The 27710-nt window shown below is 45.3% G+C and overlaps 1 protein-coding gene across 5 annotated transcripts in view; it reads left to right on the forward strand.

Annotated features, from left to right (window-relative positions):
- The first annotated feature begins 3065 nt into the window (after positions 1 to 3065).
- mab21l3 (mab-21-like 3) overlaps positions 3066 to 27710 on the forward strand; it is a 97761-nt gene continuing 73116 nt past the window's right edge. The window contains exons 1-4 of one of the 5 annotated variants that reach the window (XM_086006748.1): positions 3076 to 3202; positions 3835 to 4003; positions 6200 to 6284; positions 7090 to 7230. In XM_086006748.1, coding sequence (XP_085862874.1) covers positions 6261 to 6284; positions 7090 to 7230 — 165 coding nt within the window. In that variant the 5' untranslated portion in view covers positions 3076 to 3202; positions 3835 to 4003; positions 6200 to 6260. The other 4 variants (XM_086006747.1, XM_086006749.1, XM_086006745.1 and 1 more) reach the window with 4 other exon arrangements.

Genomic DNA, 27710 nt, shown 5'->3' on the forward strand with positions numbered 1-27710 from the left:
GATGGCCTGTGAGACTTTCGCCGTGATGAACTCCCAAACAAAACGTTGGCCGGCAAAACTCAACTGGACCCTACGCTTTCCGAACGTGCGAATGGCTGCACCATTGGCTGCCTCGAGGGGGGGACCTTGACTGCCGGATTGAAGATCTAGCTTCGACTCTGGTAGGATACTGCACTGGGAGCCAGTATCACAGAGAAAACGTCGCCCTGACAGGGAGTCTGTAACGTACAGGAGTTTCCCTGCAGACCCGACGGCCATCGCAACTCCGGCGCATCCCTTAGGCCTTATTGATCTTCTCAGAAACTGCTGGTTTGAGGTAGGTTTTTTTTTTGGTGAGAAACTGCAGGGCGGACGGCAATTTCTGGCCTTCGCGCCGAAACGAGCGTGGTATGCACATCAGCCTGCAGGAGGAGGAGTCGGATTCACTCTTGTGGGGGATGGGCGCCTCGTGGCTGCACAAGATTGTTGTGAGACGGTGAATATTTTATCCGCTTCCGTGGCGAGTTCAGCACAATCCGTGATCACGGAATTGGCCAAGGCCGTCTGTACTGGCTCTGGTAGTTGACAGAGAAACAGCTCGCGGAACAGAAAACATTGCGATTCCGAGCCCAAAAGCGTGAGCATTTGGCACATGAGCTCTGAGGGTTTTGAGTCCCCGAGGCCGGGCATGGAGATAAGTCTGCGAGCGCGCTCCGACTTGGACAGACCGAAAATCTGCAGTAAACGTGCTTTTAAAGCTTCGTACTTGCCATCGTTCGGTGGACTCTCGAGGAGGCTGATGACCCGCGAGGCCGTGGTGCTGTCGAGGGCGGAGACCACGTAATAATAACGGGTCGAATCCGCTGCTACTCCCCGGATTGCAAATTGGGCTTCCGCCTGGAAAAACCGGTTGTTGCTCCCAAAATTGCGGCAGTTTGAGGGTGATGGCGTTCGTGTCCATGATGTAACTTCAACGAAAATTGTTCGAAGAAATCGCGGTCACCAATGTAGGAACTGGGGTTCCTAGCTGAAGAAATGAGATCGACTCAGAAAATCAAAAACAAAAAAATTATTGAACAAACGAAGCTGTACAGGAAACTGTAGGATACAATGCAAATAGGCCTGGTCTGGTTGAAAGCCTCTCTGGAAACTGCTAGAAGGTTCCGAGCTCAACTGCTAGCAGGTACCGAGCTCAACTACTAGCAGGTTCCGAGCTCAACTGCTAGAAGGTTCCAAGCTCTACTGCTAGAAGGTTCCGAGCTCTGACATCATGACGTCACCACGTTCTTCCTGCCGTTGAGAGATCACGTGACGAACGGCATGACATCATCACACAGAATACAGGAAAGAAGCCCTAGTACAGTTAACAGATACATTAAAGGTGCAGCCCCCAGCTGTACTACATTGCTGTAAAAGGAATTATATACAATTGTCCGTAATCCTCTGGTGGTTCCGCCACACTTCCATTATAAGATGGCAATTTCTAAGGCAAATATATTGAGCTGCATGAGATCATCTATAAGACCAAGGAAATCATACTGACAGTCTATACAGAGTATAGTATTCAGATTTTGTCACTGTATTTCTGAAGTATCAGAAAAAAGTTCAAAGACAACCTAGACGCAACCAGGTTTTAAATTAATGAGTGTTGAAGAGAGAAAGGCTCTCTTTAAGCTCACTGGGGGAGAAAGAGAACTGAGGGATTATGAAATGTATATGATCCAGGTTTAAATTTCAGAAATAGGATCAATGGGGAATTTATTTGAGTGGAACCAGAAGGGAACTGATAGATATGATTCTAAATAAGGGAAACTACAAGCCCAGCATAATTCCAGTTTTGCACCGAAGAGATGTTCACTTAAGGAATTCATTGCCACTTCGTGAAGTGAATGAAGACTTGAATGAAGCATTCAACAAAGAAATTATTAATATCGGAACAAACCACAGAGCAAAGGGATGTGAGCCTAATTCTGAGGTGATGAAAATGGTTTCTGTTGGTCATGAGCATGGGTTAAGTGACTGGGCAATCTAGATAGGTTGAATAGTTTTCTACTTTAAGAATAAGAGCATTGTATTTTTTTCCATAAACCAGTTTGATGATAATGCTAATGATATCTTCTATTCCATGTACTGATTTATGAGAGATTTGTCTTGCAAATGTTTGTTTTGTTCTTCCGTACAGAGTGGTTTATATTGTACTAAATAAAAAAAGCAATCCCATAGATTAGCTTTTAAAAGAAAATTCCAGGGAAGAAATGTTCTTCTTTGCAATTGAGTTCATTCATAATGTACATAAAATATTTTTGCTCCGTTTTTGAAAGTGTCTATCAGTTTCGTTAGATGGGAAATTGAAGAGAAAGAACGCTTTTGCAGATACCTCCAATGTGTCTGAAAGCTGGAGAGCTGCATTTGAGGGAACTAAATCTTCTGGATTGTCCTGATAGTATTTAATTGCGGGGAGTGGAGGGAGTTACCTAATGCTGGCAATCTGATACCATGCTTAATGTTATACTCCTTCCAGAAGGCCAGCAGGGCAGTTTCTACACCATAGACCAGGCAATGTAGGAGTTACTTCTTGTAGCGCAGTTTCAAATTACAGTATGAGGAATTGTGGCAGTGAGAATGGAATCCACTTTATGTGAATACACTTTTTTATCATTTAATACGGTGGTCATTCCCACCCCACAGTGAAATTACAATCAAAGATTGTAAATAGCAATTATAGATAACAATAAACGAGTATATGGTTAATGTATAAATGCAACATTAATATTTATCTGCAGTACTAATAATAAATAAAAGGGTCATCCAATACGTTCTTTAATAAGCTGTAGATCCCTTATTCAGTACCAACTCTCGTCCCCATGTTTATTGTTAGCTGTTTATTTTTAATTCGACTGCAGGAATTTAGGGCGCGCACCTCCCTTGCTGTTTTGAATTTAAAAGACATTCTCAGAACGCGGGAATTTGCAGGATTGGTGGCCCATCGGGTTAATTCGTTAACTGCCAGTGCCTGGTCTAAATCCGCATGGTGTTCGGTTGACTACCTCTAACTTGGCGACTTTTCCGATGGTGATCCTCGGGCGCTAGGACCTCGCGGAACTTTAATGGACAAAGAAAACTGAAACTCCAAAGCGATTTCTGTTCGATGGGCTGGAGTGTTGGCTCTTGGTGGATGTCCGAGTAGTGGCAGCGAATAGTTTCAACAACTGCACAGTTTACGGTAAACCTGCATTTGACCGATTTGTAGAACTAACAGAGAAAAAGACTAGGAGCGAAGTCCTTATCATAAATTAGAATGAGGCAGGGCAAAGGATCACAATAATAAACTTCGAGCGAGCATAACAAGTGGAAAAGGACAGAGTGGCATGTTAGTAAATTAAATGGAGAACACCAAAATTAGAAACTGAAAAAGGGATATAGTAATAAACTTTGAGAGAGCATAAAAAGTACAAACCAAGAGAGGGACATGTAGTAATAAACTAGAGAGAAAAGGGCAGGGAGGGAGCCATTATAAACGAGAAACAGTAAGAACCACAAAAACAGTGAGACCCCCCCCCCCCAAACTAAAGCAGAAAGGGTGAAGAGAAGTGTGAGGGACCCAAATTAGAAACTGAGAAAGAACGAAGACTAGAGAGCATCTGGGAGCATTTTTTCCTGTTTCAGAAGCAAATGGAGGATATGTAGGAAAACTCCAAGAACGTGAATGAGAGGGGGAAATACAGGGAGAAGGAAGCAATTATTATAAACACAGGATAATGTCATATAAACACCGAAATATTACTGAGAAAAAATATAGGAATAAGAGATTACAATAAAATAGGAAGTTATAATAGCTTGAGATTTGTTTTAAAGGAACCGTCGGCGAATGAACAGTTACATGGGAACACGGAAATTAAACCCCAAGAATAAAATCGGAGCATATTGACTAGCAGGAGGAGCAGAGGGAGAAAAGAAGAGGAGAGCTCTGACAGAAATGGTTGAATTTACAGAAGAGGATCTGGACTTTTACCTGCAGAATCAGGTTGGTGGAGATTTGTGTGAGATGGAATGCAGTGAAGTCAACACCAGGGAGAGTGAAGACCGTTCATGTTAAAGAGGAATGTCTGTTAATAGCCAGAATACCTAAATTCATTTTTGAGTTTTTATTGTTGGTGATGGATTTATGACTCTGACGTTTTCACCCCCCACACTTATTGAGGCGGTTTCAGTGCTGTGGCAGGAGAGAAAACCTGATTGCAGAGACTCAAACATGAAGTTGTGGGAAAGATGGGCACTGATTGGCAGTGTCGGGCAACACTGACTGATGTATGAAGAAAGCCCTCACTTGGGTGAGGTACCAAGGGTGGCTAGACCCCATGGAACTGTACTTCAGGGTAGGTCACTATCTTCAAGAATAGAAGTAAGGGGGAAAAATTGAGACTGGGTGGGGGGGTGCAGTTGGAGGAAATTGCACATGTAATATGCAGCCAAATTTTCCCGAATTTAATAATCGTGGAAACCAAACAAATGGCTTTCTAGTTGTTAATCTTACTATATTACAGGATTATTATGGAGGGTACGACAATCCCAAACACATTCTCGGTAACAAGGGCTTCAGCTGTCTTGGTTCCACCCCCTAGAACTCTCTCCCTAAATCTCTCCAGCTTGCTACCTGTCTCTCCATCTTCAAAAGTTTCCTCAAAACCTCTTTGGTCACCTTTCATAACTCTTCAGCAACTGTTTTGCCTTGAATTGTTTTACTAAGTTAACTGTGCTACGTACACATGGAAATGCTTCATGTAAAGATGGGCCTTGGTGCAACCGTAGCACACTGTGTCAGGGATGTAGGTTCAAACATTAGTCGTGGCTGACATCGATTGATCATCGACAGGAAACTAGACAATGGGTTGCTGATTTGTTGGGTGCCTCACTGATGGAACTACTTCTGACCTTTGTCATTCTCTATTGGCTGACCACAAAGTACAGAGTAGCATTGGCATAAACTGTGAAGATTACCACAGGGCGTGGAATGGAGGCTGTGAAGGAGTGATGAGGGAAAATTAAGCTTTCTGCATTTTATCCCTTTTTTTTTACACTGCTAAATGAACACAAATAGATTGCATATTTTGTTAACGGGGAACTCTCTGTTGTAGCTCATTAAAACTAAAATTGCTAATAACCCTTTTGTTGTCGCAATTCTTTGTTGCCACCATCCCAGTTAAATAACTTTATCTCTTGGAGTTTGTTTAATAGTGGGTGATTGTTTGCAAATACTTAGTTTAAAACGACATCAAGTGCAGAATCCCCATAAAAGTAAGGGGTAGATCTTTGTCTTCACTGCCTGGGCACTAATCCAGTGGATTAATAGAATGAAAATCAAGCAGGCGATCCATTCCGCCAGATTATCGCCTAAACGGTGAAGAAAATATGCCCCTTGTCTCCAACTGCCTGTCTGGATGAGCTAACGTTTCTATTCAGCTTAATGTCAAAACCAAGGAAGCCTTCGTCACCTCATGGCCCAATTACCGTAACATTCACCTAGCCGACCTGCCTACTTTCATAAGCTTCAACTCATCCAATATGCTATAGCATGTGTCCTCACCCATACTACATCCTGCACACGTCCAACATCCCATCCCCTTCAAGCTCTACTGGCTCCCAGTACTCCAGTGAATTGATGTCAAAATTCTTGTCCTCACATCAAATCCCTCCATGGCCTCAGTCCACATTACTTTAGTGGTCTCCTCCTGTCTTGCATCCCCACAAGCATCCTCCAGTCCTTTAACACCAGACCTTTGTCTTCTGTTCCACATTGGTGGCTGCTCATTCAGTCAGTACAGTTCTGCCCAGTTCCCTCCACCTTGCCACCTCCCTCCCTGTGTTCCAAACCCTTCTTGTCTCCCACACCCTAATTCCCTCTGTTTTTCTCTTTCCCCTCATGCTTGGCATCCTCAGTTTTTGTAAAACATTTTGAGGCATCTTCCTATATGTGAAGAGTACTTTCCAAATGCAACTTTGTTTATGAAGTTGGTATAAGAAACAATTAAAAGGTTTATATTGTGAAATTTACTGGCAATCAATCTGTCATTGATTAGGCTGGCAGTGTCTAATTCAATGTTAATGTGTAAACTAACTGTGACTTTGACATAGGGCCTTTAACTCACATAGGGACTGTAATGAAATTCATGTTGAATGGAACTGTCAGTAGTAACTTATTAATAGTATAAATGTTACTTAGTTGAACCCCTCTGAAACAACAGATTCTCCTGTGAGCCTGCTCTGCCCAATACACCATAATCATGCTGGTAGAAGCATATGAAATGGTGAGTATGTTTGTCTCTGATTTTTAAAATAGTACCAGCGCTTTTTACAAACCATCACTTGTACTGAAAACTTCTGTTTATTCTGTTTTTACTAGCTTGGCATCTTTCCACATCAGAAAGTGAGGGAGTTCTCTTATACACACCCATAACTGGAAATGTCAGTACTCCAAGGAATTTTTCTCCTCATTTTTGCCTTTGCTACATCGCGATATTGTTCTACTGCCAAACAGGAGTTACCCTGTCACTAGTAATACTGTGATGATTTTTTTGGTTGCCTTTCTGATTGTGGTAGAAAAGGCCCCTTTGTGGCCAGTGTAGATACAGAGCACAAGATTGCCTATAATTAGCGCAAAGGTACTATCCAGATCATGGTATGTGGCATAGAAAATTTCACACTGATGAGTTGGGGTTGGAGATAAGGCATACTGTTGGGGCAGAGTAGAGTGAGTTAAATGTGCATCTGGCCCATGCTATATCTAATCTGGAATTGCTTAATTGGATGTGAGAAGTGGAATTTTTTTTATAGTAATTCCCTTACTATTCCTCAGCTTGAGTAAGTTTTATGATTCCCTTCGTAATTGCATTTGTCTTCTGGTACCATAATAAACATCTGAGCAAGCAGCCTAGCATCACCCAGTTGATTTGTTTGAACATGGGAAATGGAAGATGTGACAACACTGAGATGAGACAATTGACTCATGGGATCATATTCAACAGATGCCCACAACATGTACACTAGTATATTCTAACTCTGTTATCTTTCTCAGAAGAGAGCTAGAATTGTCTTAACAGATTTCTTTGTTAGGTGGATCTACGTCGTCGGCTAGTTTCAAAGACTGAAGAAGAAGTTTATGCCATCGTTCAAGAATTGACTTCTGTGATCAGCACAAAGGATAGCCGATTTCAGCCCATTTCTCATTCTGGAATTAACAATGAAAACATCAAGGTAATATATGGACCAGAATCTCTGCTAACCTGTAAATTTCAATTTAATGCAAACAGTTTGTACAGAACTTGGATTATAAAAATTTGTAGAGGGTCACATCAGTAGCAAGTTGAATCACAAGGAAGCCTAATACGTGAACAATATTTGCATGTAATTACTAAGTGAGTAGATTCAACTTGCAAAATTCCATGTTTCTTTGTTACTTTAAATGATAATTATGGTACAGTATTAACAAGTTAATGCAGGATTTTGTTTATCATAATGATGTCAATGTAGTCATGGTAGTAAAATGACCAATCAGATAACTGCTCACCTGAGGCTTCATAGCGATGCCAGCATTCCACTATGTCAGGCGGAGGTTGCTATTTCAGTCTGTTAGAAACAATTTTTAAACTTAAAGAAGGGATGCAGTGGAAACATTAGCACATTGCAGCCTATTTAACCCTGATGATAGAATCACTTGGCTTCCAGTTTAAATCTGAGACCAGCCTATCACTCACAGTACTACCACCATTTGGGAGGAGGTTTTAGTAGTTCAGTCGCTTGACACCGAAAACACTCCATCATGGAGCAAGTGAAAAACAGTCTTGGTCTTCTGCATGAGCACCTCTTTACATGGCGGGGCAATGACTGTGGAGAAGGCTATGGAACTCATCTGCGTGGGTGAAGGAAGCTGGTTGTTAGCAGGTAATTTTATGGAAAATAGAGAAGTCACGATGAGAACGAGAATAGATTGATTTAAATGGACAGTGAAATGTTCAGAAAAATACGGATGTTCTTCTGCATATTGTATGCTCCATAAACCACTGAAATGGTCCAGCACAGATCATGTTTTTATCTGGGAAAAGTTGTGCCAGAGATAAGCTAATTTGAGATGTTTTGTGATGTTGCAAAGACCTCATATGACCAACCATAAATGCCTTAAAAAGACCCAACACATGCTAATGTGGCAGTTCCTTTCACGGAGCCTAGTGTGAACTCAGAATTATTTTCTTTTTCTACTTGCTTTCTTTTTTTATGTTCTTCCTAATCACCATTGTCAAGTTTCTGTTGGTTTGTTGTCGAAATTCTTCATCTTGTCAAATTTTTCAATAATGGCCACCTCACGTCAGCTTTACATATTGAGTATAAAGTTTGCAGGTCTTAACTGTTGCAGATGGGCTTGATGCCTTTGGCATGACATTGGCACATGCAACATTAACTTGTGCTCTGTAGCCTGCACCAGGCAGGATTTCCTTTGTGGACTACAGAAGATAATCTAAGATTGAGCCTTTTTGTCTGACACCATGAACACCAACCAGTTTCACATCATCCATTAGTGTTTCTGCCCAGTCTATAGGGTCCACTAGCCATTTCTTTAGTGAAACATAATTCCACCCCTTCCATTGTTACTTACTGAGCATACTTAAAACAAGTATCTGGCAGTTTCCTAAAAGTGTCAGGAAGCACTTCTTCACAAACAGTCATTCAATACCAGGAATGATTTTCCGAAGAGAGATATGGAGGCAAAAGCTCTGGGATCATTCAACAGACAGTTCGATGTTGTGATGGACTATAGGTTTCTGTAGAAAGATGAGCTAAATGGGCCTTCCAAAATGGCTTCTTTCTCTCATCTGTATTTATTTTTGTGAGGTATCCATCAATAATGTATATAATGCAGCAAAATATCTTTACCAAGCATTGCTGTTTGGATTTAGCAGCCAAGGGTGACAATTTTTTTCACAAGGTTGTTCTGACAACTGGAGTGTCTATTCTCCTGCATGGACCTTGTTCCTGTTCCTTGTCTTCTTTGTCCTAGGGAATAAAAGGGACAGTGGCAGCATGGATACAAATTGGCTAAGCGATAGGAAAGAGAGAGTAGTGGTGAACGGTTGTTTTTCAGACTGGAGGAAGGTATACAGTGGTGTTCCCCAGGGGTCGGTACTAGGACCACTGCTTTTCTTGATATATATTAATGACTTGGACTTGGGTGTACAGGGCACAATTTCAAAATTTGCAGATGACACAAACCTTGGAAGTATAGTGAACAGTGAGGAGGAGAGTGATAGACTTCAGGAAGACATAGACAGGCTGGTGAAATGGACGGACACATGTCAGATGAAATTTAATGCAGAAAAGTGTGAAGTGATTCATTTTGGTAGAAAGAATGAGAAGAGGACATATAAACTAAATGGTACAATCTTGAAGGGGGTGCACGGACAGAGAGATCTGGGGGTATGTGTGCACAAATCGTTGAAGGTGGCAGGGCAGGTGGAGAAAGCAGTTAAAAAGGCTTACGGGATCCTGGGCTTCATGAATAGAGGTATAGAGGACAAAAGTGTAGAAATTATGAAGAACTTGTATAAAACACTGATTCGGCCCCAACTGGAGTACTGTGTCCAATTCTGGGCACCACACTTTAGGAAGGATGTGAAGGTCTTAGAGAGGGTGCAGAAAAAATTTACAAGAATGATTCCAGGAATGAGGGACTTCAGTTAAATTGATAGACTGGAGAAGCTGGGGTTGTTCTCCTTGGAGCAGAGAAAATTGAGAGGAGATTTGATAGAGGTGTTCAAAATCATGAGGAGTCTGGACAGAGTAGATAGAGGGAAACTGTTCCCATTGGCAGAAGGGTTGAGAACCAGAGGACACAGATTTAAGGCGTTTGGCAAAAGAACCAAAGGCGACGTAAGAAAAAACTTTTTTACGCAACGAGTGATTAAGATCTGGAATGCACTGCCTGAAAGGGTGGTGGAGGCAGATTCAGTCACTGCTTTCAAAAGGGAGTTGGGTAAGTATCTAAAGGAAAGAAATTTGCAGGGCTACGGGGAAAGGGTGGGGGAGTGGGACTAGCTGAAGTGCTCTTGCAGAGAGCCGGCACGGGCCGAATGGCCGCCTTCCATGCTGTAACCATTCTATGATTCCACGAGGTATTACTTGTCCGGTCTCCAGTTGTATGTAGATTATATATACCTTGTAGGGTTTTTTTTTAAGTGAGCATCCTGCCCTCTCCATGCAGATGTCCCTTTGGGCCTTTTTGGGGAGGGGATGGGGGGGCGGGGGGTGGCAGGGGGCAAAGCAAATAATTTAAATTCTTTTTCAAATGAGCCTTGGGCAAAAGAAACTGCCTCTCCAGAATGGAGCAGGCTCTTCTATTGCTCAAGACAGGGTTGATCACGCAAGGAGACCTCTGGCATTATGAAGTCATGATGTCACAATGCCTTAAAAGGTGGCTGCCCTTGCGTGATTTCTCTCTACCCTCCCAAGTAAAAGCATGGCCCAGTGCTGGATCATTCCAGCGGTTTGGGGAGGATTAGAAGAAAGAAGGATGCATTGGTTAATCTTTCCATTGATTTCAGTCAGAATGTGCTGGCATTCATTGCTAATGAAAATGAACTTTGTATGTGGGTCACTTTAGCTATCAGCTACAGCCCTGTAGAAGGGAGTCTTGGAGAACTTTTGCAAACAGGCTGACCAAGTATAAGATTATCTGTCTGCATTCCTGAATTTCAAAGTGAAAATCGGCTGCATCCCATCAAAGTCAATCTTATTTTGCTGCTAAGTGAATTTTTTGGTATGTGAGTGAATAAGTTTTAAAAGTTTGTTACTTTGGCAACAAACAAAAATAAAGTATGGTATGCATTCCCATTAACAATATTTAAAAGGATTGAATAAAGGGAAATGAAAAGCAAACCTACATAAATATTGCAATTTTGTGATGTGGTCCCTGAATGTTGATGTTAAATATTGTTGTGGAATATTGCTCTTTAACTGATTAGAAACTGCCTCGGTTTGAGAATATATCCTCCTTGCTCTGAATTGATCTCATTTCCTAAATTTTGTTCCTGAAAAGCTGGTAAGTTTATGAAGGGTTAAATTGAAAGTCTAAATTAAATGTGTATTGGAATGTTTTGATGTAGCAGGTTGTGATAAATCCATGTAGTGAGACAAGGACTCGAAGAGGCGATATCGTAGAATTAGCACGAGTACTTTAATAACAAACAGAGTAACAAACATCATGCCTGCATCCTGGCATTTCACCTTTGCTGACCTTGACAGGAAGCAAACCTCTGACCTTAGCAGCAGCATTGGCTACAGCACCACCTGGTGGATAACCTTAATCATAACATCCCAGATTACTATATCCCTCCCCCCTTAAGATTTCAGTATGAATTTCTTAACAAACAACCATTCCCGAGGGTCACATAAGGAGTCTCCATTCATCATGTTCCATACTTGACAAATCTAACAGTTCAGTATCAATCTCTCTGGTGGCTTGCGAGTCCTTTGTGGATGTCTAACAGTAAAGTCCCTGCTTGTTTGTGGTGAAGCCACCAGCTGCTCCTGAGCAGTGCTCAGAGTATCTGACTCTGCAACGATGGTTTCCTCTTGATGAATAGGTTCCTGTGGAATTGGCTCTGTCCCTGGTGGTGGCACCACAGATGCACTTGGATAACTGGGGGCAACCCTGTCTTCAGTCATTGCATCTGGAACCTTCATTTCAATTTCCCCTTGGCTGGGAAGTATCTGATCTACATGTCTGCGTACTACCCTACCATCTCCCAACATGACCTTGTATGATACTGGACCTGTCATTGAGTCTATGAAGCCAGGAATCCACTTTGGTCCATAACTGAAATTCCTGGTAAGGACCGCATCTCCTTCTCCAAAACTTCGGCTCTTTGTTCGTTTGTCATGGTTCTCTTTTTGTTTGTTTTGTCTGTTTTCCATTTTCCTTTTTAGGTCTGGGTGGAAAAGGTCAAGAGTGGAGCGTAGTCTACGACCTAATAACATCTCAGCAGGAGAGAGCCCTCTGGTGGATTGAGGTGTTATTCTGTAGCTGAACAGAACCCGTGACACTTTGGCTGCTAAACTCCCTTCTGCACTTTTTTTCATCATCTCCTTAAATGTTTGTACGGCTCTCTCCGCAAGTCCATTCGAGGACGGATGATATGGAGCCGAGGTCACCTGCACTATGCCATTTTTTCTCAAGAACTCTTTTGTCTCTGTACTCACAAAACAAGTGGCATTGTCACTCACCACGATCTCCGGTAGCCCTTGATTACTGAAGCTCCGACGCAGGCAGTCTATAGTAGTAGTGGCGGAAGCAGAATTTACAGGATAGCCATCCATCTATTTGGAATGTGCATCAATGATTATGAGGAACATCTTCCCCATGAATGGACCCGCATAATCTAAGTGCAATCTTCTCCATGGTTTATCCGGCCACTCCCAGGGGTGGAGAGGAGCCGCTGCTGGTGCGTTCCAGTGTTCCTGACAAGTGCTGCATGTCTTGACTAGATTTTCTATCTCATCTAGCTTTGGCCACCACAAGTAACTCCTAGCCAAGGCTTTCATACGCGAGACCCCAGGATGACACTGATGTAGTTGCTCTAGGATAGACTGTCGTGCTGGCTGTGGAATAATCACTCATGCTCCCCACAACACGCAACCATCCTGCACACTCAGCTCTGTTTTCCTGACACTGTAGGGTGTGAAGTCAGCCCCTTCCGGATGCTGTGGCCATCCCCTCACCACATATTCTCGAACTCTAGACAGTACTGGATCTTTACCTGTCCATGTTCTTACTTGTTCTGCAGTCACAAGTGCCGTGTCAGTGTCCTCCAACATCAACACTCTGTCCTCTGGAGCTGCACGGATAGGTGTGCCTGGCAGTGGAAGACGGCTCAAGGCATCTGCGTTCCCATGGTACTTGCCCGCCTTGTAGACGATGATATACTCATATGCCCTCAACGTCATGGCCCACCTCTGGATCTGGGGTGACACCATCTGTGGAACTGCTTTCATTTCATTGAAAAGAGAGAGAAGAGGTTTATGATCGGTGCATATGGTGAACTTCCTGCCGTATATGTACTTGTGGAACCTCTGTAACCCAAACATTACTGCTAACCCCTCTTTGTCTAACTGGGAATAGTTTTTTTCCGCTGGTGTTAGAGTTCGGGACATAAACCCTATTGGTCTTTCAGTTCCATCTTCCATGCAGTGTGAAAGAACTGCCCCCACCCTGTAAGGTGAAGCGTCACAAGAGAGAATGATGTCTTTCTCTGCATTGTAGTGAACCAGCACATCCGACGACAGCATCAGTTTCTTGGACTGTTCAAATGAAACCCCCTGCTCCTCTCCCCACTGCCACTGTGTCTCCTTGCACAGTAGTTTGTGAAGAGGTGCTAACACAGTTGACAAGTTTGGTAAAAACCTGTTATAGTAGTTCAGCAGTCCCAGGTAAGCTTTTAACTCAGCCACATTTGTAGGAGCAGGGGCGTCCTGCAGTGCTTGTACCTTCTCCTTGAGTGGATGGAGCCCGGTGGCGTCCACTCTGTGTCCCAGGAACACTGCCTCATTCCCCAGGAAAGTGCACTTACTCCTCTTGAGCCGGTACCCTGCCCTCTCCAATCTCTGTAGTACCTCTCTCAGAGTGCTCAGATGCTCCTGGTCGGTTCTTCCCGTCACCAGAATGTCATCCAGATAGATGGAAACATGTGGAATCCCTTGCAGTACACCTTCGATTGTCCTCTGGAAGATAGCTGGACTAGATGAGACACCAAACGGTAAGCGGTTATATGTAAACAAGCCCTTGTGTGTATTTATGGTGACATACTTCTTTGATTCGTCATCCAGTGTAATCTGCAAGTAGGCATGACTCATATCCAACTTTGTGAATTTCTTTCCTCCAGCCAGGTTTGCAAAGAGATCCTCTGTTTTGGGAATCGGATACTGCTCTAGTTTGGACACCCGATTGACTGTCAATTTATAGCCTCCACAGAGTCTTACCGAATTGTCTGGTTTTAAAAAAGATACTATGGGAGCTGCCCATTCGAACATTTCACTGGCTCCAGTATGTTCTCTCTCAATAGACGGTCAAGCTCAGCCTCTACCTTTGGCTTCATGGCATAAGGCACAGGTCGTTGTTTAAAAAACCTTGGCAGTGCCTCCTTGTCTACATAAATCTTAGCTGGGGGCCATTAAATGTGCCAAGTTCCTCCTTGAACACATTCTCATGTTCACTCAACACTTCTTGCAAAGTCAACTGTTTGCCCGCATCTATTTGATGTACTGCTCCCCAGTCTAATTTAAGTTCTTTTATCCAGCCCCGACCTAACAGGTTTGGTCCGGTACCTGATACTATAACTACAGGTAGCTGTTCCACTGTGTCCCTGTGTTGCACAGTTAAATTAGCTGTACCTAATGTCGCTACTCCTTCACCTGTATATGTTTTAAGATGCAGGGAGCAAGGCTTTAACTCTGGAACTTTTGCACGGTTCCACAATTTTGAGTACTCTGCCTTGTTCATTATGGTCACGCCGCACTCTGTATCCACTTCAAAGTTCACCTTAGAGTCATTTACTCTCAGTTGCAATGTGATAGGAGCCACTTTTGGAATGTTCTCTAACATGCTATACATTATGAACATGTCCTCTTCTTCCTCAGCTTCCCCGCTGATGTGGTGTGCTCCATGTTTTTTCACTTCTCTCCCTTGGTTTTGCTGTCCTCCCCCTTTTGGTTTGGATTCCTCCACAGGTGATTTCGCCCTGCAAGCTCGTTTTATGTGTCCTTGTTTCCCACACTTGTAGCACTTTTCCTCCAGAAACCGGCATTCACTCGCCAGGTGATCGCCCTTGCATCTATAACATGCCTTCACATGCTCACGTTGTGGTTTCTGACGCATGTTCAACTTGTGCACAACAACCTGACCTGCAACTTGCATAGCATTAGCTCTGTCTGAACCCTGTATTTCTTTTACATCTCGGTTCGCTGTCTCTATGGCTTGAGCAAGTTCCAATGCTTTCTCATAAGTAAGCCCAGTCTCGGATAATAATCTACGCTGCATTCGGTCGTCCATTATTCCGCAAACTAGCCTATCTCGCAGCATTTCTTTCAGGTTGTTCCCATAATTGCAATCTTGCGCTAATTTACACAACACCGCTACATAGTCCATTATGCTCTCTTCCTCTTTCCTGTTCCTTGAATTAAACTTGAACCGCTGTACAATCTCACTAGGCTTAGGGTTGAAATGTTCTTTTAGCAAAGCCACTAATTCAACAAATGATTTGTCTCCAGGCTTTTCAGGACTGAGCAGATTCTTCATCAAACTGTAGGTTTGGCTTCCCACTGAACTAAGCAGAATGGTTTTCCTTTTTCCGGCATCATTTATTTCATTTGCTTCGAAAAAATAACCCAACACTTCACAGTATTCCTCCCAGGTTTGTGCTTGACTATCAAAAGCGGAAACCGTTCCTACCGTGGCAGCCATGCTCTCTTCCAGCTGGTAGCTAACTGTAGCTCGTAATTTTGTCGTTTAAACGTCCTGGCAGACTTTTCTTCTTTATTCAGGGTCCTTAGTTACCTTGTCGCCAAATGTGATAAATCCATGTAGTGAGACAAGGACTCGAAGAGGCGATATCGTAGAATTAGCACGAGTACTTTATTAACAAACAGAGTAACAAACATCATGCCTGCATCCTGGCATTTCACCTTTGCTGACCTTGACAGGAAGCAAACCTCTGACCTTAACAGTATCATTGGCTACAGCACCACCTGGTGGATAACCTTAATCATAACATCCCAGATTACTATACAGGTGTAATTTATCAATGACTTTCTTCAGTGGCTTTAATATTTTGAATATCTTTGAATGGCTTTGACCTGATGACGTGAGGGGTGCAGAATAAGCAAAGACACCATTGAGCACAACAAAAAGCAGCTTTCCCTCCGTTCTGAACTGGCTAAGCTACCTATGTAATTTGAATTCATTGCAGAATCATGGGGGGTGGGGAGGGGGAGACTGAGAGGCTTTAATGTTGGTAGACTGCTCACAGGGGCCAGGAATTTGATCACCTCTTTGATCAAGCTTTTGGTCACTCCTTCTAATTGCTTCTTTGGCTTTCTCCATATGCCTCTGTGAAGCACCTTGGGATGTTTTTCTATGTTAAGGGTGCTATATAAATGCAGGTTGTTGTTGTTGTAATTAAATTACCCTGTCTCCACGATTTGGGATGTGGTATGGAGTCTGGCAGAACAAAAAAGTAGGTCGACACCAATGCTGAACTATTTTTTTCTTCCACCAGATTCCTGGGCCATTGTAACGTAATGAACTTTCAAGCAGCATACGGAAAATGATGGACAGGAAAATACCTACTGCTCCATCCAGCCTGTCGCATACAGTTGTGATGCCAAGTGCATCACGATACATACACTCCTCACCTTACCCAGAGCCACGTGATCACCTGGGAGAGGTTAAAAAATCAAATAAAAACACAGGCCAATTCATGGGGGGGAATTCTGGAAAATTGCTCTCCGTCTCCCGTAGGTGATTGAAACTAGTCCAGGAGACCACCTTGGCCCTGACCAACGCTGTTGTACTGAGTTAGAGTAATGGCACCTAGGACAATGCAGTGTAGGGAACCAGGGAACCTCATCTAGCAAGCCCAGAAATGGGTCTTAACAAGTCAAAGTGAATGACACCTTTTCTTTCAATTTTCAGATACCCAAGTGTTAAGAAAAGGAGTTAGAAGTCAAATGCACTCAGCTGTAAGGAGCTCTGATGAGCTTGAACTACTTTGGGTGATCATTGGCTAGAAATGTATTGCATCTAATGTGCCTTAAAATAAATATTAAGCTGGAATGTCTGCGGGTGGCAGAAGTTAAAGTTCACCAAAGGGGGAGAAGAGAGAGAAAGAAATGAAAACAACTAAAGTAAGAAAGGTGGCAGACGTGGACATAAAGCAATTAATGAGAAAGAGGGAAAAGAAAAGTTCAATAGAGAGGAAAAAACTGAAATGGAATAAAAACAAAACTTCACAAGTGGAAAGGGGAGAGAAATAAAAGACAAACTAAGACAAAGAAAACAGAAAAGATATAATTGGCAAAAGAAAATAACATTTAAATGGAGGTGAATTATGGAGCGTAATATTAATCAAGTCCATAAAATACAAAACTACAAATATTGTAAGATGAAATTGAGTTAAAGAAAATGTTGCTCTCTTGTATTTTGGAAACTGTTGCTTAACCGTGGCTGCAGTGTGTACCATCTATAAGATGCACTGCAGCAACTCGCCACGGCTTCTTTGGCAGCACCTCCCAAACCCGCGACCTCTTCCACCTAGAAGGACAAGGGCAGCAGGCGCATTGGAACACCACCGCCTCCAAGTTCCCCTCCAAGTCACACACCATCCTGACTTGGAAGTATATCGTCGATCCTTCATCGTCGCTGGGTCAAAATCCTAGAACTCCCTACCTAACAGCACTGTGGGAGTACCTTCACCACACAGACTGCAGCGGTTCAAGAAGGTGGCTCACCACCACCTTCTCAAGGGCAATTAGGGATGGGCAATAAATGCTGGCCTTGCCAGTGATGCCCACACCCTGTCAGCGAATAAAAAAAACTTATGCCATTGAAAGGGATTTGAGTTGGCACAGAACCTGCCAAGATTAACCTTCCAGACAATGTAGCTGGTGCAATATTTTTGTTTTGTTTCTTTCTTTCCTGTGGTGAATTGTACCTCTGACACCTGTACACATTCTAGCTAAATATTTACTTTAAAGCGTGTTAGAAGCAATAGGTTTCTAGCTAATTATCAGCCAAAGTACTTTGACCTAATCTTAGCTCCTTTCAGCTGAGTGCATTTGGCACCTATAGACTTCTAATCCCTTTTCTTAACACAGATTGGGTCTGAAATAAATAAAACCTATTCCAGACGAATTTACTTTATGTTGGAATTGATTTGGGCATAATGGGGCCTGATTTTCACAGCCTCTGCCTGACAGGCTCTAAATGGCAGTGCACCACTTACCACCCACCCTGTTCCTGCTCAGTGTCAGCTGTGGCTCAGTGGGTAGCACTCTCTAGGTGGGAGGGGCTAGGAGTGAGCCAGGTGTTACTGATTGCCTGATTGCAGCTGGGAGTTGGAGGGAGTTTTGTAAAAAGTTGGTGGTGGGTTTTGGGGTTTGGTTTTCAGGTTTTAGGGCCTTTTGGGCCCACAAAAACAGCCAGGTGGCTGCTGAGGGGTCTGGAGTGCCGGGCCCCTCAGAGGACAATGTTCCCAAGAGGAATTTAATTAGGGAAGAAACTGTGGTGGGAAAGGAAAAAAAAAGGCCCAAAGATTTGGGCCAGGACCTCAGGAGGTTTGGTAAAGAAAACACGGTGGTGGTGCAGTGTGAAGATAAGAAGATTCAAGCTTGGGATATTATCCAGGCGGTTCATGAAGACTGTGGCGAGGAAAGCTGCTTTGCCTGCCGACCTAAGCCAAATGTGGGATTCGAGGTGACGGTCAGTGGTCGTGAGGAGGTGGAAAGACTGTTACTCAGTCTGAAAGTTGGTGAGAAATTCTTGGAGGTGACTCTGCTATATTCAGAGGAGGTGATGGTTTCATTTTTAAATTTGCCAGTTTACATTGAGGACGAAGTACTAAGCAAGAAGTTGGAGTCGTGGGACATAAAAATCTGTTCTGCAATAAAGAGGAGGTATTATCCAGGAACACGGGTAGCAGACGGAACCCGGTATGTAAAGGTGCGGTTCCCAGAGGGGGTGAGGTCATTGCCGTACAGTATGAAGTTCGAGACACTGGAAGGGGTGCAGTACTTTCGTGTGCTGCATGATAACCAAGTAAAGGTGTGCTATTATTGTCTTGGACATGACCATCTCGTAAGAAACTGTCCAGACCTGTATTGTTACAATTGCGGTGAGTCAGGACACATTGCTCGGAGGTGGGGTGTGTCGTAAGGGCCCCACCCGCTGTGAGTGTGTGGCAGAAGGGAGAGATATGAGTGATGAGGAGATGGGAGAAGGAGCAGGAGATGAGTGTAGAACGGCTGGAGGAGCGGTGCAGTCGGAGGACACAGCCGGTAAAATGAAGGAGAGAGCAGCACAGGAAGAGGCAGAGGATGGCGGAGCAGCGAACGGGATGGAGATGGCGGAAAACACACCGAGTGCTGTGGAGGGGAACAAAGACAGCAGCGGGCAGCGAGGGTCGAGTGCAGACTCGAGCCTTAGTGCAGTTCGGCTCCCCCTGGGGAGTCTGGTGTCTGCGGGGGGAGAGGAGGCGGGAGCGGGGTGTGTGGTGGATGTGAGTGCTCCGGGGAGAGGCGGGGAGTCGGATATCTTGGTGAGCGGGAGGGGGCAGGACGGGGAGAGGGTGCAAGAGGCAGGAGCCTTAAAGGGACAGCAGAATGGGATCGGCGAGATAGAGACGTCAGAAGGGAACAATTTAGGTGCGCCATTTTCCCATGGAGTGAGGGAACAAGGTGCAAGGGTCAGAGGTGGAGATGTGGTCGAAGGGAGCGGCACAGTGAGAGAAACTGCAATAGCAGGAAGACTCTATGGGAGATGAAGTATCTGACGGGGAGCAGGATTATGTATCTGACGGGGAGCAGGCACGGGGTTGCAGAAGAGCTTGAGTGTGAGGAATTAGAGGGGGACAGAGACATGGAAGTCGGGGGTGGGGTGGCATCATGTGGAAAGGGAAAGGTTAGTGAGGGGCAGAAGGAGGGAGAAAGGACAGCTCCTGGGCCCAAACTTAATGCAAGGAAGAGGCTGAAACAGCAGGGAGGGGTCAAACAGGAGGTGAAAAAGAGCCGGAGGCTGCAGGAAAAAGCAACAGCTGCCCGAAAAGTTGAGAAGGAGCATGAGAGGAGGGAGGAACCAGAGATTAAATGATGGGGAGATTAACGTGCATACTTCCCTTCTTTGGAGCTGTTGTGTCTCCTTGTGTTCTTATATTATATACTAGCTGGAGTGCCCGGCGGTGACGAGGGATTTTTGAGGGCATGTTGTTGTTGGAAGAGAGAGAGACTGGGGGGAGAAGAGAGAGGCTGGGGGGGAGAGAGCGACTGGCGGGAAGGGGGGGAGAGAGCGACTGGGGGAAGGGGGGGAGAGAGCGACTGGGGGGAAGGGGGGGAGAGAGCGACTGGGGGGAAGGGGGGAGAGAGAGAGAGACTGGGGGGGAGAGAGAGACTGGGGGGGAGAGAGAGACTGGGGGGGAGAGAGAGGCTGGGGGGAAGAGAGAGACTGGGGGGAAGAGAGAGAGAGAGAGAGACTGGGGGGCAGAGAGAGCGAGGGAAAGAAAGAGGGGGAGGGTTTCAGATACTACTTCAGATTCTTGAAGGAGAAAGCCATTAAAAAGAAAGTGCATAATTATTACTGGAGAAGAAAAGTGACAGTTAATTCCAAAGATAAAAATGCAAAGTGGAGAGAGCTTCAATGAGCTGCCACAGGAAAGATGAGAGAGGGGGGAGGAGAGAGGGGGGGAGGAGAGAGGGGGGGAGGAGAGAGAGGGGGAGGAGAGAGGGGGGGGTGAGAGAGGGGGAGGAGAGGGAGGGGGGAGGAGAGGGAGGGGGGGAGAGGAGGGGGGAGGAGAGGGAGGTGGGGAGGAGAGAGAGGGGGAGGGGAGAGGGGGTGAGAGGAGAGGGGGGAGGAGAGGAGGGGAGGAGAGAGGGGGGGGAGGAGAGAGAGGGGGGAGGGAAGGAGAGATAGAGAGAGAGGCCTTGAATCCACAACCTTCTGGGGCTCTTCTCTTACAAATGTATGGCATGTAAACTCTAAGCTTGCCACTTACCAGCGCCTTCAGGAAAGATGGTGAGAAATCCCCTGTGTGGAGAGTGAGAATAAAATAACTCCGACATTGATTGTCTCTCCCGGTCACCAGGACCCGATTGGGAGCAGACACTGAAGCCCCACCTGTAGTGTATGTACCTTTAAGAGAGAACTACTTTTACAGCTCCTGTATACTGTAATACCGGCAGTGACCACACCTGTATATAAGTCTTGAGCATGCCTCTGTACTGCCAGTCTTGAGACTACCCTACTCCAGTAAACACCTGTTGATTGTTAAGTTACAGCCTCCGTGTAGTTATTGGAAAACATCCTACTTTAAGAATCACGGATCCAACAGTGGCGACGAGTTCGATTCGAATCTGCCTGCAACTCTGCATTTCCCTTCAAGGATTCGCTCCGGAAGGACGGTGTCGACCACGAGCAACCGCCCAGTCATCCGGCAGAGAGTAAACATCGCAGGGGAGGCTGTTGAGAACCGGGCTTGGTTCCCCAGCCACGACGATCCAGCAACAGACTGGCAACAGGTACAGCGCAGACCCTTCCCGGACAACGGCGGCTGGAGCCGACCGATGGCATAGAAAAAGCCGAGCAGCGTCAACGGGGTAAGAGAGAGGGTGAAGCGCACAGGGCGCGGCCAGGGGTTGAAAACCGAGCGGCGTCGAGGAAAAACAAACAGAGAGAGAGAGGGTAAAGCAGCAGCCAGGTTCAGGACCGAGCGACGGCAATGGGAAAGGCGCACAGGAGAATGCGCAGAGCACAGCCAGGGCTCAAGGGCTGAACCGCGTCCGCAGGGAGAAGAAGGGAGAGCGCAGGAGACGCCATTGAGCCGCGGAGAAGAAGGGAGAGCATGGGAGACGCCATTTTTAGAAGCCGCAGCGGAGAAGAAGGGCGAGCGCAGGAAGAAAGGAAAGCGCGGGAGACGCCATTTTGTGCCAGCGGAGAAGAAGGGAGAGCGCAGGAGACGCCATTTTACACAGTTAAATCACACCCAGGGATGTCGAAGAGTGGCAGTATCGCTGTGTTCGACAATGAATCGAAGATTGGGCAACATATGTGGAACGCATTGAGGCGTACTGCAGGGCGAATGAAGTGCCAGATGCTAGGAAAGCACTGGTTTTGTTAAATTCCATGGGTGCAAAAACTTATCGTTTACTGCAAAACCTAATAACCCCAGAGAAGCCCGTGGATAAGAATTTCGAAAGCATAGTAGAAATCCTACAGGACCACTTAAACCCCACACCGCTGCTGATAGCAGAAAGATTTAAGTTCCACAAAAGGAACCAGCATAAAGACGAAAGTAATGCTGAGTACTTAACGGAACTGCGCAAGCTATCAAAACACTGCCAGTTTGGAGTGGGACTAGCAGATATGTTAAGGGACAAGTTTGTGTGTGGGCTTCAAAGTGAAGGAACCCAGAAACGGCTTCTATCAGAAAAGGATCTTACGCTGGACAAGGCTTTCAGCATGGCAGTATCACACGAAGCAGCCGCACGGGGCGCTGCAGAGATACAACAGAGACCGCAAGAATATGGCACCAATGAAATGTCATATGGAGCAGGGAAGTGTTATCGCTGCGGCAGAACAACACACGACTAGAAGGATTGTTGGTTCAAGGACCAAGTGTGCAGACAGTGTGGAAAAGCAGGACACATAGCAAGAGTCTGCAGGTCAGGGAAGAAAACCAACAGCAAGAAATCTCCACAGGAGAAGTACAAAAAGGTACATAAGCTGATGGACAGTAGTTCAGACGAACAGAAAAGTGATACAGACTCCGGAAGCAAGGAGCTGGGTTGTTTGAAACTACATAAGGTAACCAAAATGGAGGATCACCAGACTATCTGAGTCACACTCAAGATAGACGGAGTCCAAGTGAAAATGGAATTGGACACTGGATCAGCCCTAACAGTCATAAACCAAAGGGACTACAAGCGGCTATTTTCACATATACCCTTGAAAGCTACAGAGATTGTCTTGAAGACGTACACGGGGCAAAAAGTCTACCCCAAAGGAAAAATAAGGGTGAAAGTGATATACAAAGGCCAGGAAATACCTAAAATAGACCTATATGTATTGCCAGATGCAGGACCACCACTACTAGGACGTGAATGGATCCGGAAGATACAATTAGATTGGCATTCCATACAGGCACTGAAGGTTGAGGCCAAAAAGGATGATGACGTCACACCTGGACGACTGTCAAAAATGCTAACTGACGCACAAGAAGTGTTCCAGGAGGGACTCGGAACACTAAAAGGCATAACAGCAACGATTAAAATAGAGGAAAATGCAAGCCCAAAGCTTTTTAAGGCCTTATGCAATCCGACCAGCCGTCGAAGCAGAGCTGGAAGGGTTGGAATGTTCAGGAGTACTGTCCAAAGTAGACTGGAGCGAGTGGGCGACACCCATCGTTCCTGTAATGAAGAAGTCGTTGAGTAATACGCCTGGGGAACCAAAGAAGGTCCGCATCTGTGGGGATTTTAAGGTGACAGTGAACCCAGTCCTTCACACGGTACAATATCCGCTTCCACGGATTGAGGATATTTTCGCCTCGCTATCTGGAGGTAAACGCTTCACCAAAATTGATCTGGCCCAGGCGTACTTGCAAATGGAGGTAGAAGAAGCCTCGAAAGAATACCTCACGATCAACACTCATAAAGGTCTCTACCAATACAACCGGCTGGCGTTCGGGGTAGCATCGGCTCCGGCTATTTGGCAAAGGGCAATGGATCAAGTCCTGCAAGGGATTCCAGGGACCCAGTGTTATTTGGACGACATCCTGGTCACGGGCGAAAATGAGAGTGATCACCTCGCCATCCTGGAGAAGGTGCTCACTAGATTAAAGGAATATGGGCTACGAGCTAATCGCCACAAGTGCAAGTTTTCCCAGAAGCAGATCTCGTACTGTGGCCACGTTATTGATGAAGAGGGATTACATAAGTCCCCTGAAAAGATTGAGGCAGTAGTCAAGGCTCCAGCACCGGAAAATGTGTCACAACTGAGGTCGTTCCTCGGGCTGGTGAACTACTACCATAAGTTCTTACCAAATTTGTCTACAGTATTACACCCACTGAACACCCTACTGCAAACGGGGGTACTATGGAAGTGGAATGACGAATGTAAACGAGCTTTCCAGAAGTGCAAAGAATTGATCACATCAAAAGAGGTGTTGGCCCATTTCAACCCAGCACTACCAATTCGGTTGGCATGTGATGCATCACCCTATGGTATTGGAGCGGTGCTGTCGCACAAATTCGCAGACGGGTTGGAGAGGCCAGTAGCCTTTGCGTCTCGGTCACTAACCTCAGCCGAGCGCAACTACGCCCAGATCGACAGGGAGGCCCTCAGCCTAGTATGGGGAGTAAAAAAATTCAACCACTATCTGCATGGGCAGAAGTTCACCTTGCTGACTGACCACCAACCACTTGTCTCCATCTTTAATCCAAAGAAGGGCGTTCCGGTGATGACTGCACAACGGTTACAAAGATAGTCCCTTTTTCTAGGGGCGAACCAATATGAAATAGAATATAAAGGCACGAAACAGCATGGAAATGCTGATGGGCTATCACGCTTGCCACTGCCTACTGTGGAGGAAGCACCAGCAGTGGACCCTATCTAGATATTTTATTCGTCAATAATTGAATGATTGCCAGTAACTAACGCGGATATAGAGAAGGAGACCCGCAATGATCTGACACTGTCTCGGGTATATGATTTGACGGTGAGGGGATGGCCAACACATGGTGACTCATCCAGAAGAGAACAGCTGTCAGTATGCCAGGGGGCACTGATGTGTGGATCCCAAGTGGTAATTCCACCCAAGTTAAGGGAGAGAGTGCTAAATGAGCTTCACGAAGGTCATCTGGGAGGGGTGAAAATGAAAAGCCTTGCTAGGGCTTATGTGTGGTGGCCGGGGATTGATCAACAAATCGAGGACCTAACTAAGAGCTGCTCAGGATGCCAGAAGGTCCAAAATGCACCACCACATGCTCCTCTACACCCATGGGAGTGGCCCTCCTCTCCATGGCAACGGGTGCATATTGATTTTGTTGGTCCATTCATGGACTCAATGTTCTTAATAGCAGTGGATGCGCACTCGAAATGGCCTGAGGTGATAAAAATGTCCTAAACCACTACAGAGAAAACGATTGCAGTCCTACGGACCATATTTGCCAGGAATGGCTTGCCAGAGCAGATTTGCTCTGATAATGGACCACAGTTTGTGTCCGAAGAGTTTCGAAAATTTGAGAAGGAATGGGGTAAGGCATTACACATCCGCCCCATATCATCCAGCCACAAATGGATTGGCTGAGAGGTTCGTACAAACCTTTAAAAAGGCGATAAAGGCCATGTGCGATGATGAAATTCCACTACAGCATAAGGTGGACAATTTCCTGTTAGCCTACAGAAATGCGACACATGCAGTTACCAACCAGACCCCGGCCATGATGTTCTTTAACCGAAGGTTGAGATCTCGTCTGGATTTGCTCAGACCAAATGTGCGAAGAAATGTTGAGGATAAACAATTCCAGCACATCAATGAGAAGCCGACAAGGAGCTTCAATGTAGGACAACCAGTCTTGGCCCGTGACTACCGAACAGCGAAATGGCAACCCGGAACGATATGCACACGGCAGGGGCCATTAATGTACACAGTGGATGTTGGGGAGAACATTGTGAGATGCCACGTCGACCAGATCTTAGCGTCACAGGAACGAGTCAACCCCATGTCTCGCGTACCTGGGGATGAACCCGACATACCGGTAGCATCTACCTCAGAAACAGTAGCAGTGGAAACTGATGAACTAACTGATGAAAGGGGGCCAGAATCGCCTCCGCACCAAGAACAAGAACCTCAGGAAAGGCGCTATCCAGAAAGGATCAGGAAGCCGCCCCAAAGACTGAATCTATAAATGGACTATTTCAGTTAAATGTGCATGTTAAAGTGTTAATTGTTATTTGCATATTATGGGTACTGCTAATCTAAAAGGGGAGGAATTGTAGTGTATGTACCTTTAAGAGAGAACTACTTTTACAGTTCCTGTATACTGTAGTACTGGCAGTGACCACACCTGTATATAAGCCTTGAGCATGCCTCTGTACTGCCAGTCTTGAGACTTCCCTACTCCAGTAAACACCTGTTGATTGTTAAGTTACAGCCTCCGTGTAGTTATTGGAAAACATCCTACTTTAAGAATCACGATCCAATACCACCCACTCTATGTTCCTGTACTAAGATGGCCGCGCATGCACTCTGTTACACACTGAATCAAAATGGCGTTGCACTGAAACTTTTCGCCCTCCTTGACAAAGATGGCTGCCGTTAACCTGGGCCTGTCAGCAGAAGAAATCCCCTCAGCTGCAAACACGGGATCTTCAGATAATTATTCGGGGCTTGCGACCTACCCCAGTTGCTTATGAAGCCTCCCCACCTACCGCCCCCGGGAACGGAGCCGAGCCAGCAGACCCTCTCCCCTCTGCCAGTGTTGGTCCCTGTCTGGGCCGGGAGCCTGGGACTGGAGTTGCGCTGCCGGCGGTTGGATAAGGCTAGGCCCCGGGGCCTCGGGGCCCCCGCACTGACATGGCCCCGAGAGTCAAGAGGAAAAAAAAGGTGAAAGGTAGGAAAATTAATGAGCTTAGAAAAAATATTTACAAATTAATTTACTTTTTTTAAAAACAATTTCCCCTCCACACACACAGAAAGTAGGAAAAATAAACACACAGAAAGTGGGAAAAATAAATCAAGATGGCGGCCACTCACCTCAGCTCAGAAGGATTAGGCCCGCCCACACACACACAATGAACCACCTCCCCCCCCCCCCCGTGACGCACTGATTGGTCAACCATCAGGTCACTCAAGTGTAGGATTGGTCAAGCATCACGTCACTCAACGCTATCCCCTGTAGGATGCCCCGCCCACACACGCAATGAAACGCCCCGTGACGCACTGATTGGTCAACCATCAGGTTAATCCCCTGTACGATTGGTCAACCATCACGTCACTCAACGCTAATGAGCGGAATGTTGCCGTTTTTTGAACCCTTTTTGTATACTGTTGGAACAATTTTTGTCTGACCAAAAAGTAAATACGCCTATTAGAGTCCCCTAATGATAAGCTTTCTTTTGATATAACATATGTGTAGGTACGCTCTATAACTTTTGATTGTATAGCCGGACAGACAGACAAACAGACAGACAGAAAGACAGACGGACGGACCGGTTTATATATATATAGATAGATAGATAGATAGATATTACAGACACTTTTAGTTCATTTTAGTTAGTGCTTTTACTTTGCTGTATCCTTGCTTTGTTACAGTGCTGCCGCATGGTGCGGAGTGATACAAGATGTCCGACGCTGCACTGTGCACTGCCCGTGCACCGTGTGCCACATAGCAATATAACTACACCATACCAAAGTAGTTCCATACCAAAGTAGTTCCATTTAACGATGTGATACTATAACAATGTAACATCCCTCTTTCTCAAAAAACTAAAACATGAAATTTAACAATTTAAATTAACAAATATTATATCTAAACGATTATTATCAACTACAAAGAATCGTGAGGTTTTTTTTATTCGCGATATCGCTCAGATGGATGTTGTCCCTCCATCTTGTGGATTTGGTGGTGACCATTCCTCTCTGCGGTGTTTTGGTGTGTTCTGCTCTTGTTGTTGTTGTTGCTGTCGCCTTTGGAGTTGGAATGTGCATGCTCATGGTTGTTTGATTTGTAGCGCTTGTTTCTGGTGTTGTACTGCTTGTGGTAGCTGGTGTTGTCAATGTTGCTGATGTTGTCTGCTGCTTATCCTGTTCAGTTGAAGGTCTGATGCGGAGTCTGTTCCATCTGTATTGGTTACCAGGTTCAGTCTCTACGAAGTAGGATCTTGGAGTATCAGCTTTTCCAATGACCTTGGCTGGATTCCAGGTTTT

This window comes from Somniosus microcephalus, chromosome 14, assembly GCF_052327205.1.
Source record: "Somniosus microcephalus isolate GS21.2 chromosome 14, FLI_Smic_1.0, whole genome shotgun sequence".
Taxonomy (NCBI): domain Eukaryota; kingdom Metazoa; phylum Chordata; class Chondrichthyes; order Squaliformes; family Somniosidae; genus Somniosus; species Somniosus microcephalus.